A 13,908-nucleotide genomic window follows, 5' to 3' on the forward strand; every position below is an offset into this window, starting at 1 on the left:
TGTGTATTTGTGGAAATAAATTTAGCCACAGTTTGATGGTAATATAAAACTTCAAGAAGTCATACGTAGTAAGTATACAATAACCAGTGATATTTCGGCATCACTGTTTTTTAATGCTCCTAATAATTTACAGACAATCATCAATCATTAACACTTTTACGCCATTTATAAAGTAACATGCTAGGTTTGGGTTGCCTTAACCAGGAGTCTTTCAGCTGACTGATCCCTAGTGAAGTGGCTGAATCAGGGATGTTGTTGGAGCTTACAAGAAAGATAAGAATATCGTGTCTTTGGGATATTGGAGGTTGATTAAAATGTTTGTGAAAATATAATAGATTTTGCTTCATGTTGGAGGTTGATTGTCTAATGATGCTGTGCCTGGAGGTGACCTCAGTATCTTTGGAGTCTTCAGGGGAATCCAGTAGTCCAATCATACTGATAGCTGATAGCTGATGAGCAAACATTTCACGTCCAGTCTGTTTGCATTTTATGTCACTGTAAGGCCATGGATGCTTTGTTGACATCAGGGGTATAATACATCCATGTGTATGTGGAGCACACTGTGTGCTCTCCCTTCCCCCTCTGCGTGCGCGTGCGTGTGCGAGTCTGGCAGCGTAACATCTGTGCGTACGCGGTCGTGATTGTTGTGAAGATGGCGGAGGGGGAGACAGAGAAGGAATATGACACACGGAAAGCTATCGATGAGCTCCGAGAGCGGTTCCAGGGTTTGACCACAGCTTTGAAAGAGAGCTCGAACTCACCGTTGGAAGCCTCTCTGCATTTCTGCCAGGAGTTTTGCCAGGTTAGCCCGTTCTCCTGCTGCTCATCCCGGGGAGCCTGCAGCCCCTCTGGCTTCCTGGCCGAGGATGCGCGTCTACGTTTGCTACAACAATGTAGCTAAGGGGCTAGCTGCCTAGCTAGCAGCCTGGCATTTCAAGATGGGGAAAAAAACTCCTCCGTGATTTTCAGCCATTTTCTCAATGATGTTCGTCTGTGGCATGAACTTATTTGCAAAGTCTGACTATGAGTGCGATGAGAAGTCACATCAATGTGTGCGCGGCGTGCATGTATTACTCGTATTTTCCAGGCCAGATCGCTAATAGCAAATGAATGTTGCTAGCTGGTATGCAGGGTCCCCCTGTCCTGTGCAGTGGTCATGCTGTGCAAAAAATGGGTAGCTACGTTAGCGAGATTTTACAGAGCGATTGCATTGATATGCACTGAATTATACGCTTGTGTTCTCCGTGGAACATATCATCCAAACGTTTTAACGCTGCATCTCCATGCTGGTTTAGGTTTTAGCTTAGTGTAAAAAGGGGTTACTTTTGTGAAGCGGTTTTATTGTACGGAAAGATCAATGATTTTTTTTCCAAGGTGCTAGCCCAGGCCTTTTGCACTAATTAATCCAGCTAACCACATCAGCGGAGATGCTTATTACGGTCATATAACCAGCACAAGCTAAATATGTTATATTGATGTCAATGTTATAGCAACCGATCTTCCTGCAGCTGGCGGAGACCGTGATTTAAAAGGGAAAGTGTGGCAGTGGTCATTGACTCCATTACACATCCTTCTTATTAATTTGCCACGAAAATATCAAGCGAGGTCTCCGTTAAGATGATATCACACTGATACTAACTGCAAGGATTACGGCCATTGCACCACATTAGTTTTTAAGTATTGGTTTCTTTCTATCCCACATTAACCGGCAGTGAGGAATTCATTCAACTTAAAAGTTATTTGAGTAAAAGGGAACGAGCCTCGGGCTGCATGCTGTAGTTGTGAGCAGTTAATTCATGATGGAGATTTGTTTCGTAAGAGTACAACTCTTCCATGGTACATCGGAGTCATTCAGGATGAAATTGATCTGTATCAATATTTGTGTGTTGATGGAATTGAGGGAGTTTTCATTGATTTAGGTTGGGCGTTTTTTTGTGCTTGGGTGATAGGGAAAAAAGAGGGAGGGATTAAAAAGTTATTTTTTTGCAGAGCCACACATAACTTAGGTGCTTTTTTGTCTTTGTGTGTACATCTTGGCTATATTATATAATCAGTATATAATAACAGTAAATATTGATCCAAATGTATTTTTTCCCACATCCTTGATAGTGGAGAGTAAGACTTGTATTCTTCATCCAAAAATTAGCCTACATTTTGTCTTTTACCACCAAGGTCAACATTTTCTTGGCTTATATTATTGTTAAAGGGGCATGGCTAAAGTGTAATTTGTCTATACAACTGCTGAGCTAAAGAAAGTATATACATACATCTTAAACAAGGACAAAAACTACTTTTTATACTTAACAAATAAGCAAAATAGGGCTAAATCCTAACTATTATTTTTGTTTTGAATTATTGATTCATCTGTCGGTTTTTAGATTAATTGATTATTTGCTAGGTTTATAAAATGTCAGAAAATAGTGAAGAATGCATGTCACAATTTCCCAGTGGAAAAAAAGGTAATGTCTCCAAATAGTTTTTTTATCTAGGCAGGTGCAAAAACATTTACAATGAATGAAAAGTTGTATATTCCTCACATTTGAGAAGCTAGAAACAAAGAATGTTCTGTATTTTTGCTTGATGGAGGACTAATTGTTTTCTTTGTGCTAAAGAAATATATTAGTTATTTATACATATATTTTTTACAAAGTTATATTTTTATTTTCCAGGTATTTTTTCAGCCTGCTATTCTATACTATGATGCCTTTAAAACAAGAAAAAAAGATTCTAATTGTAGTATTTTTATGTTTTCCAGGTCCTTGTGGAACATGCTGGTCGTTGGAAAACTGATGAGGATCCACTGCCTTTGCTGGAGGTCTACACTGTGGCCATTCTCAGCTTTGCTAAGGCTGCCTCCTGTCTCTCCTCCGAATGTGAAAACGTGCCACTCCTACTTGAAAAGTTATCACTGTGAGTAGCAACTCCAACATGGGTGTCACTGGAAATACGTTTTACTTAAAATCCTGTGTTATTTTTCGTATTCTTTCTAACAACATCTTCCCTATTAACTTGACCCGTAATATGTGTAACACATTAATGACACACAATGAATTTTATGTTGGGGAAAGCATCTTCATTAAGTCTCAAGTTTCCTGTAGTAGTGTAAAGTTGATTTGGCAAATAATGGGTTACATGGTTTAGACCTAACATTAGACCTAACATTAGTTTGCTTTGCAGTTCCACTGGTGTAGTTAGTTTTTTTTGGCCAGCAAAAACAGACAGCGATCTTACAAGAAAGTTGCACAGTACTTGACAATAATAATTAAACAAAACACACCCACATCCCAAAGAAAACATTTTAAATAATAAAAAACAGTATATAGGAACTACTGCACTATTCACACAACGCTCTTGAGGTAGTTATGAAGGCAAAGTCCTTGCGGCTGAATAGAAATGTAGGCTGCCTTTGGGGAGGTACCTACTGGGGAGCTTCGACATATTTGGGATGAGCTACAGACTATACTTTGCACATGGAGATGCAGTGCACACACAAAAGGAAGATAATCTGATGCAACAATTATTACTGTCAAGGACGTAACATATTTTGTAAATAATTGATCACAATTACTGATCTGGCCACTCTGAGCTGTTTTTTATTAATACCATATGAAAAACAAAAGGGACTATTTAATAACACCTACACGTACACCTGAATCGATCCATGTAACTAAAGTTTCTCTCTTGCTGCCTCTGAGTTACACCCACATTTCTCCTGTTTGTCATCCAAAATGCCACACTGACTTTACAGCACCACACTTTGTGAATAGTTATTCTTGTATGGTTACCCTTAATTTGTGGGATGTGTGCACATCCTTGACCTAAATGTGGCTTTAAAAATGAATGTGTTGGATTCACAGGAGCTGTGTGGAGCTGCTACTCTTACTGCCCCAGCATGTCCCTGGTGCCTTATGGGAGGAGTTCCAGTCCTCTATGAAGGTCAGTATTCCCAAGGACTTTTTCTGAGGCTGTACTTTGCAGTAATAGCCCTGAAAAGTTATTTAGTAATTTGAATGCATTTGGTTTAGCTCATCATTGAAACACAATAAATAAAAAAAACATATTAGCTGAATGTTTGGATCTGTGAGTTCTCTTTACAAGAATGACATTTCATGAAATGTTCATTTCGCTGCTGTTTTCGAAGAAATGTAAACTGTTGAATGCTGACACATTCACTACAGTGACATTGTCATAACAGTTATTTTATACTTATGACTGTCTAACGTTTAGTATGACTCACGTTTTGGTAATTAGGTTACTACATCTTAATTTATCATCCATTGCAGTTGGCACACAGCCTTTTGCAAGAAAGTGGGAGCACACAGCTTTGTCTGCTCTCAGTTCTGGCGCAACAGGATGGCGTCTGGTCCAACACCACACTAAGCAGCATCCTGTCCGATCAAACCCCTCAGACTGAGCAAGGTTAGTTCTTATTGGGTTTGAACATGCTCCATGCTGACTTGTAACGCTGTAATTGCGTGAAATTATAAATGTTCAATGTATTATAATTGTCTACATCTAATCTGCAGTTTCTTACCTTTTGTCTCTGTCTTTTTCTACTTTTTGTTTCTTAGTTCGTGAGTATCTTGAGTTGGAAGGTGCCACGCTTCTGAACATGAGAATAAAGCACCTAATCAAAGTGGACAGCGTTGATAAAGCTGCTGTCCTCGCAAAGATGTGTTCGGAGTATCCGGGATATGAAGGAAAAGGAAACTTCAAGCAAACCTACTTGCTTTGCATCTGCATTGCAAAAAGTCAGGAGCAGCTAATGGAGGAGGTAAGAAATGACACACAGAAACAGTTCCTTGTACGCAAAAGGTTATTATATTTAACACTTGAAAACTTGAACTGATCAGTGATGGTATATGAAGTTCTTTTTTCTTATCATATGCGCAACAATTACAGAAATCCAGTAATCACTCAACACTCGTTTGATATTTAATAACAGAATTTCCCAACAGTGTTGTCATGTGTCAGATAGTTATTTGATTTCTCTCTCTCTTTCTAATAGATTGCGTCAATAGACTGTAAAGATGCTCTTGAAATGATCTGCAACTTGGAGTCAGAAGGAGATGAGAAAGGAGCTCTCTGCTTATGTTCTGCCTTTCTCAAGCGACAGCTTCTTCAAGGAGATGTTTATTGTGCCTGGTAAGTGTTGCAGTTTGTTTCAGATTAATACTTCTAGAAAACACACACAATTAGTCTCAGGAATACAGTGGCCATGGAACAAATATATTATACAATTTTACTTTTATCCATGAAGCAATCTCTGTAAAAATCATGTGCACAAAGATACCCTCACTGTTGAGCATATTGCAGAGGCTGACTCTGTGTTTGAAGGTCCATGTCTCTTAATAGCTTAGTACTTGAGGGAAGATGTGCATGGGAATAAATTACTCACTGTCTTTGATACAGCAATGGTTAAAGTAAAATACACTTTTAGATTTGTGGCCATCTGTAATCTCAATATATGTACTTTTTTAAACACTTTATTTGTACATTTCCAGTTATTACATTAAACAATCATATTCTCTATCTTACAAATAATCATAAAAAAACAATCCCAAGAAGACAAAGACAGACCTAACCTAAAATCAACCTGATAAACTTGTCACAGACCGACAGGAGATGAAAAAAACAAAAAAAATTGAGCAAAACAAAAGAAATAAAAATAACAACAAGTGCACCTAACATTCGTTATGACAGGATCGACCAAGGGCAGGTTTAAACATTCAGAGTTCCAGTTCCAGACCAGGTAAATTGTTCACATAAGTCATCAGAGGGTCCCAGGTTTTGTGGAATCTGTTGATGGAACCGTTGAGGGTACATCTGATTTTTTTTTTTCCAGCTTAACATTCTGCATAATGTCCCTGATCCAGTGGTGGTGTGATGGAGGAGTAGCAGCCTTCAATTTACATAAAATCAAGCGTCTAGCTAATAAGGAAGAAAAGGCAATGACCCTCTGTAGATGACAAGGGGGAGCAGATCCCGTTGAATCAGAAAACCAACCGAAAATAGCAACCAAGGGAGAGGGTGAGATGTTATAAGCATAAGCATTAGAGATTACTTCAAAAAAGGATGACCAGAAAGAAACAAGTTTCGGACAAGACCAGAACATATGACAGGAAGTAGCTGGCGTATGTTTACATCTATTGCATAATGGGTCTACGTTCGGAAATATTCTTGCTAATTTGGCTTTTGAGAAGTACAACCTGTGTAACACTTTGAACTGTATTAAAGAATGTCTGGAGCATATGGAAGAAGAATGGACTCTAGTAAGAGCCATGTCCCATTCCCCATCAGGGACAGTTGCGCCCCCAAGTCATTTTCCCACTGTTCTCGAATATGTGAAATAGAGAGGTTGCAGCTATCCATGATATGGGAATAAATAAATGATATTGTTCTCTTAGTCAGCATATTGACCCGCAATAGGGAATCCAAACAAGAAGGAGAGGGGAGTGTAGGGAAGTTAGCAAACTTTTTATGAGTAAAATCCCTAATTTGCAAGTATCGGAAAAAATAATTATTTGTCAGACTGAATTTTCTGGATAGTTGTTCAAAGCTAGCAAAAGTATCATTAACATACAGGTCCTCAATACTATGAATGCCCTTGTCATACCAAATTTTGAAGCCATTGTCCATTAGGGATGGTTGGAAAAGGTGATTGTGTATTATTGGTGAGTGAATAGAAATACTTTGAATACCCAGACACCTTTTGAACTGATTTACGATGCGTAGTGATTGAGTTACAATTATATTATCCTTAATATTATTAACTAGTGATGATAGAGATGCGCAAAGTAAAGCAGGGAGGGAATGTGGGCTGCTTGTAACCTTTTCAATCTGGAGCCATGCAGGGATCCTATCATTCCAATCTTTTAACCACAGAGAGATGGCATTAAAATTTGCAGCCCAAAATCTATGTACTTTTTAATTTCAAATAGACTAATCAGAAAAAGAATCGGAAAATGAATCAATAATGAAAATATTTGTTAGTTGTTTTTAACAGTTGTGTTTGTGATGTTTTGCAGGGAACTCACACTGTTCTGGAGTAAGTTACTCATGCGTTTAGAGTCGTCAGCTGATGCATTTCTTGGACACAGCAAAGAGATGGCTCTTCTCTGTAGAAGCGTCTGTCATATTCTGTTTCTAATCAAAGTCATCCAAAACGAGGTAAACACAAATTTGTAGCTGATAGCAGAACCATTACACATAACTATTTACACCAACAATGACTCATATGGTACTGCATCTGTAAGCCCCTTGGCATTTATGTTACTTTTTTTATTTCCGTAGGTTGGAGAGGTGGGGCTTCCAGTGTGCGTTGAAATGTGCATTCAAGCTCTGAAAATGACATCCAGTGACCATAAAGATGGCAAATCCACCATCTGCAAGACTATTTCCTGCCTCTTGCCAACTGATCTAGAGGTTAAGCGTGCATGCCAGCTGACAGAGTTCCTCCTCCAGCCTACCGTTGACTCTTATTATGCTGTGGAGTCACTGTACAACGAACCTGACCAAAAGCCTGAGGAGGACGGGAGTTTACCAGTGCCCAATTCTTTACGCTGCGAGTTACTGCTGGCCTTCAAGACACAGTGGCCTTTTGATCCAGAGTTCTGGGACTGGAAAACACTGAAACGCAACTGCTTGGCACTGATGGGAGAGGAGGCAGCTATTGTGTCATCTATTGACACACTCAATGACACAGATGAACAAGAGGTGGAAAGTGCACTTGGCAAACTCCCTGAATACAGAGACCTGGAGGATTTTCTGCTAACCACTACAAATGAACTCAATGAAATCACGGATGAAAGAGAAAAAAACAGAGAGGCTAAAAAACTTCGGGAGCAGGGTTTTGTGTCTGCCCGGTTCAGAAACTGGCGCGCATACATGCAGTATTGTGTTTTGTGTGACAAGGAGTTCTTGGGTCACAGAATTGTTCGCCATGCGCAGAAGCACTTCAAAGATGGAGTGTATCTTTGTCCAATTTGTGCTGACAGTTTTGAAACTAGGGAGGTTTTAGAGCCACATGTAGCATCACATGTAAAGCAATCTTGCAAAGAGAGACTAGCTGCAATGAAAGCTGCTAGAAAGGTAACCAAACCCCCTCAGTCCCCTAAAAGTCCATCGAAAAATTCAAAAGTTGCTGCTAAGGTGAGCATTAGTCCTGTTAAAATTGAACCTCAAATTGGTGACCAATTGGCGTCTCCTGTTAAGATAGAACAAACTACATCTGACACAAATATAAGTCAAGACTGTTTCTGTCCTGTCAAAAACTGTTCCAAGGCTTTCAAGTTTTTCCGCAACCTCATGGCTCACGTCAGATCTCACAAGGACGACGAAGAGGCCATGAGGTTTTTAGAGATACAAAAACAGAAAGTGGTGTGCCAGTATTGCAGACGGCAGTTTGTTAATGTCAGACATCTTAATGATCATTTGCAAATGCACTGTGGCACTAAACCATACATCTGCATACAGTTGGATTGCAAGGCAAACTTTAACTCAAATTCTGAGCTTCTCATGCATAGAAAAACACATCCTGAATTTAAAGCCCAGTGCATGTTCCCTAACTGTGGCCAAGTTTTCAGTGAGGCCTACCTGTTGTATGATCACGAGGCGCAGCATTACCTTACCTACACCTGCCAAACAGATAACTGTGGCAAAATATTCTACTCACAGTCTCAATTCTTGTCTCACCAAGAGAATCATAGTACAAATGATGCAGTAAACAATTTGCCCATTGCAAATCAAAACCTTCCTGAGACTCCAAAAGTAGAAACACCACCTGAGAGCACCACAAGCCTTGAAAGGATTAATACAGACGTATATATGAAGGAGGCATCAATGGTAAACACATCACCATGCAGATTACCAGAGCTTGCTAAAGAAGCTGTTACTGTGAGAGTGAAACACTCGATTGAAAGAATGCTGAATTCTGCAGCACATCCTGAAATGAAAGAACCAGAGAAATGCTACACTCCGCTGACAAACCCCACTTCAGCACCAGCTGGTGTCAAGTCAGCAACAGAGGCCCCTCATGTGCACCATAATGTGGCTGGGCAAGGTGAGATTCCACCAGGAAATCCTTCACCAAGTCCACTCATCCCTGTGGCAAGTCAACAGGAAGAGGGTCTTAATAATGTACAAGGCAATGATCTTCCAAAAGTGATTCCACAAATAATTTCTCCAAGTCAAATCAAGACAGAAATTCCTTGTTGGGTGCAAGGATATCCTTCCAGCACTGCAACTGTTGGCAATGAGGAGAACCTGCATTGCTGCCCATATAATGAATGTACAAGGGCATACAGTACAAACAAAAGTCTGTCTAGGCATGTAAAGAAGCAACACCCTGAAATATTTGAAGATTGGAAATTGGCAAAGAAATATAACAAAGTCTCCAAAATTACAGCAAAAAAGGTGCCAAGTCGGCCAGCTTCATCCAATCAGACTCAACAAAACCAGGGGAACAGGCTGTCAAATCAGCCAGGAATACTATGCAACAAACCTGGGATGCAGCAAATGGATTTCCCAATGGAATCTTCAACCTCACCTGCCCAGTGTTATCCTGGATCAATGGAGCCTGTGCCCATCACTCCAATGGTGAACCCCACACTGTACCCGCCATGGGGAAGCCCAAATATTCCCAGCGGAATGATGCAGTCAGACATGTCCCAGTCATGGTCTTCACCTCCCATGAATAACTGCTATCCAGATACCTTCAACATGAATGAGTACCCCCCTCGGAGCTATCCTCAATGGCAGGCAGACCCTTATCAAACCACAGCGTCTCTCCCTACTGATAGAGATCATTCAATGGCAGCTATACATGGTCCTTCTATGTCACACGCTCCTTCAGATTCAAGTTTGATGTCTCAGTATGTGTCCAGTTCATTGATGCTTGACAATGGAGGGCAAATACATAACGGAGGGCATCAGTATGGACTAATGCATCCAGTAGTAGTCAGTGGAGACAGCGTAGATGTGGGAAAAAGGAGTGCAAGTATGACAGGTCAGTTGGATAATGAAAACAGTATCTCCACAATTGATAGCCTCCCTGAAGGAAGTTACCACACTCCGTATACTCAGAGTGAAAACTCTTGTCCTACTCAAGACTCGTCAGTTGATATTCCCATGAAATGTCTGAGCCCAGAGGTCGAAGTTGCATCAAAAGCTACAAATGAAATAATTAAAACAGAGATTGTGCCCACTCCTGGTTATGAACAGATGGACAACTCTGTGGATGGCATGCTCAGTCCAAACAGTGTCATTCACACAGATTTCCCTTACGAAGAAGACTGTCCTAGTGCTGACTGTGAGCCTACCCCCTCAGATGAAAAGGCTGGTGACCCTGACATGCAGAAAGGAAAACGCAGCAGGTTGAGCAAGCGAACCAAATGGCCAGCCATCATTAAGGATGGCAAAGTCATCTGCAGGAGATGCTTCAGGGAGTTCTCAAGCACTAAGTCTCTTGGGGGTCACTTATCTAAACGCTCGCAGTGCAGGCCTGTAGATGAAATCGACCTAACAGCTGATCTGCCAACATCTTTTCTTGATTTTCTCAATGACCCCCATGTCCCTGATACTAACGGAGCAACATACAACATGTCAAATGGGGATTTCTCACAGGAATCTTGTAGCTTGACCACTTTGACTTCACCCATGGTGTTAAAACAGGAGCCCCAAAATTCAAATATAATGGACTATTCAAACACCACATCTGTTTCCCCTGAAATCCAGCAACAGAAAGTCGGAGTGTTGGCTAATCAAGCCCTCACTGTACCTTATCAAGAGGATCACTTGATGGAAATTTCACATGCCTTTCAAAGGTTGGATTTGATTGAGGCTGCACAAGGGAAGATGCTGAGTGCTCTGTCGTTAGAGCAAAATGTCAGTCATTGTGATACAGCCCACAACATTGAAAAAAGTAAAATACTGAGTAAAAGTGATGACAAGCCCTCTGAAAAGATCCCCAAACCATTTAAATGTGACCAGGATGAGTGCGAGTACTCATTTATGACAAAGGAGGCGTTATTCAAACACTTGTGTAGAATGCACGATTACTCTAACGACATGATTGAAGAACTAAAAAAAACCCCATCCAAACTGTCTCCATATCCTTGTCAGATTTGCCCCAAAACATTCACGAGAACGACCGGTTTAAGAATTCACTATGAAAAAGTCCATCGATTGTCAAAGGCAGAAATGCAGAAGCTAAGGATCAGTGCTCGAAACAGGCGTGCATTTAGACTGAACAAAGATGACGTGTTTAGCCGTGTGACCACTGATGCCAATACCAGTCGCACGACACAATCTGCGGTTGTATTACCTGCTATAAAACAAGAACCACTTGACATTGCAATTGCACCTCAAACAGACAATGAGAACAATCCAGAAGTTTCTCAAATCCCTTCACCAGGAGATGTAGTTAAACAGGGCTTCATGCCTGAGGTTTCAACTGTCGCACAACTACCACCACCTCAAAACTATATGACTGATGGGTCGTTCTGTGAAGTGGCACCATCGGTTCTTGAAAAAAGTAATCTAGAGCAACCTATAGTGGCTGTTGTAAACAAGAGTCCAGATGTGAAACCGAAATCCAGTTTACAAGAGAAACTCAGTCCGGTTGGCAAAGCAAAGGAGCAGCACGGACGATCAGATGCATCCTTTAGCAAAGTAAACGAGCCAATGTCCAGCCCTTCTTCTACATCTGCTTCATCCTCCCCAGAGAAACCCAGCAGCTCCAAAAACACACCAACAAAGGATGAACACCAGAGGCAAGAGAAACCTCAGAAAAGGTTGAGCCTCAAAATGTGTGAAACAGACGCCTACAGTCCATATAGACCATATCGCTGTGTTCATGAAGGATGCACTGCCGCATTCACCATCCAGCAAAATTTGATTCTCCATTACAGGGCCATGCATCAGGCATCCCTGCCTCCCGGCAAACCTGAACCTGACACCGAAAAGACAAGCGTTAATAATGGACAGGAGAGCCCTCAGAGCATAGACAAAGATGATGAAGTCAGGTGCCAAGTGAAAAACTGTTCACGGGTGTTCATGGGAATCACAAGGTTGGTGCAGCATTACCTCCTACTTCACAAGTTTACCCGTGACAAAGCCACTGCCATGATGGCGAGCATGACCATAGGGACTTTCAACTGTGACCGGCCGGAGTGCGCTCTCCCCTTCAACTCTGTGGAAAAGTACATTGAGCACATTAAGAATTACCACAAGGAAATCGCAATCTCTGAGAGCGGCTCAGTTGACCCAACTTTCAGGTGCGAGTATGAAGCATGTGACCGCGTTTACACTACAAAATCAAACCTCCTCCGTCACCTGATAAAAAAGCACGAATATGTTTATGATCCTAAAACAAGTGACGGAAGACGGACTAAATCAATTGGGCTCTTCCCAGGGGTTAACGGGAAAGAGAACGTTGAGAACAAGTTCAAAGTGAAGAAGAAAAACACTAAAAAGAAAGAGGGGAAGTCCATTGAACACTGGACTAGTTTTGGAAAGCCTACACTAAAATCACACGATGAGGCATCAGCCATGTGCACCAAAAAGTCCGCCCTGCAGTACCCATGCATGATAATAGGCTGTGATGCAGTGGAGCGGGCTGAAAAAAGTATGTTTAAGCATTACACCACTCATGGCCTCACAGAAAGATACATTGAAGACCACAGGAGCCAGTTCATTTTCTGCAAAAAGTACTCACGCGCCAGATTCAAAGATTCAAGCAAATCAGAGGGCGCGTCAAGCTCTGATTCTGAGGAGACACCGCTAGATGATGGCGAAAAGCCTAGTGACCAGAAAACAGATGAGCTGGTGGATCAAATAGGCCAAGAAGACAGCAAGCTGTCCAACGATGATAGTGCAGAATCTCAAGCTTCCACTGGGACAGACGGTGGAGCTAAAAGAGGCCGCCCCAGAAAGCCTGCACATCCAACACCAGCTTGTCCGGAGAGGATGCAGACCCTTAGGAATCGTTTGACTGTTAACAGTTCAAGAGAGAACTCAAATCCTGGTACCCCTACAGCCCAAGAACAACGTGACGACGGGGTTATGCCAGGGTCTTTCAAACCTTTAGGACTCGAGGACTCTTTCCTTAAGTTCTTGGAAACCGCAGAGTCAACCCACTCTTCCAAACGCAAATTAAGTGACAAATCTAGTTCTGAACTGCCGTCCAAAAGACAACAAACTAACAAACAGAAGTCTGCAATGAAAAGTAAAATAACTGATGAATTCAGAGGCTGCGAGAATCTAATAGACTTCAGAAATCCTCTTAATCTCAAATCTGTGAGCAATGTCAAAATTGTCATGGATAAAACATTTTCAGACGGTGCTGATCTTTTGCTAAAGCAGCTACAAGACATGAGGCCAATAGTCATAATAAAAAAGTGGCTTTATAGCCGATCATAGCCCGATAGTTAGTTTTCAACTCGATCTCACTCAGGATTTGAGAGGTTATGCTGCAGAATGGTTTGTTTGTTAATGCATCAGATTTCCAACTGTTAACAGTAATGGTCACAGTTAACGATAAAATGGCCTATTTTGTACTTAATGAAAAAATGTCTTGGATGATTTTAAGTATGTATGTTAGCTATAATAACCAGGTAATCGATAGGGCATAGATTTTAGATCATGTTTGTATTTATGCTTAGTACTGAAGTTTTTTTTTTTTCTTTTGCTAAATGGAGACTTTTAAAGAAAAACTGTTTTTATATATCCCTATGGGATTTCAAATTCTGTTTGTATTTATTTTATCCTTTTTCAACACTAGTAGACCTATCTGTAATATTTACATGTCTTCCACAAAGTGTTCAATAAAATGTTACTGGTTTTTGTAACATATTGTCTGCAGATCTTTTTTGTGTTGCAGCGTTTTTCATATCGTATTTGTTTACAGTA

General features: G+C 40.9%; 1 protein-coding gene across 1 annotated transcript; it reads left to right on the plus strand.

The window, feature by feature from the left end:
• The first annotated feature begins 576 nt into the window (after nt 1–576).
• znf292a (zinc finger protein 292a) lies at nt 577–13,847 on the plus strand. The gene is made up of 8 exons (XM_028566191.1): nt 577–802; nt 2,756–2,910; nt 3,858–3,936; nt 4,284–4,419; nt 4,572–4,774; nt 5,009–5,145; nt 7,029–7,170; nt 7,294–13,847. Exons 1-8 carry the CDS (start codon nt 653–655, stop codon nt 13,417–13,419), a joined length of 7,128 nt encoding a protein of 2,375 aa, XP_028421992.1. The 5' UTR covers nt 577–652; the 3' UTR covers nt 13,420–13,847.
• Nucleotides 13,848–13,908: the final 61 nt, after the last annotated feature.

This window comes from Perca flavescens, chromosome 20, assembly GCF_004354835.1.
Source record: "Perca flavescens isolate YP-PL-M2 chromosome 20, PFLA_1.0, whole genome shotgun sequence".
In the NCBI taxonomy this organism is placed as follows: Eukaryota; Metazoa; Chordata; class Actinopteri; order Perciformes; family Percidae; genus Perca; species Perca flavescens.

Coding starts and splice junctions, on each gene's coding strand:
- znf292a (XM_028566191.1), top strand. CDS start 653: ATGGCGGAGGGGGAGACAGAGAAGGAATATGACACACGGAAAGCTATC. Junction 3,937..4,283: donor AGTTCCAGTCCTCTATGAAG/GTCAGTATTCCC, acceptor CATCCATTGCAG/TTGGCACACAGCCTTTTGCA. Junction 4,420..4,571: donor AACCCCTCAGACTGAGCAAG/GTTAGTTCTTAT, acceptor TTTGTTTCTTAG/TTCGTGAGTATCTTGAGTTG.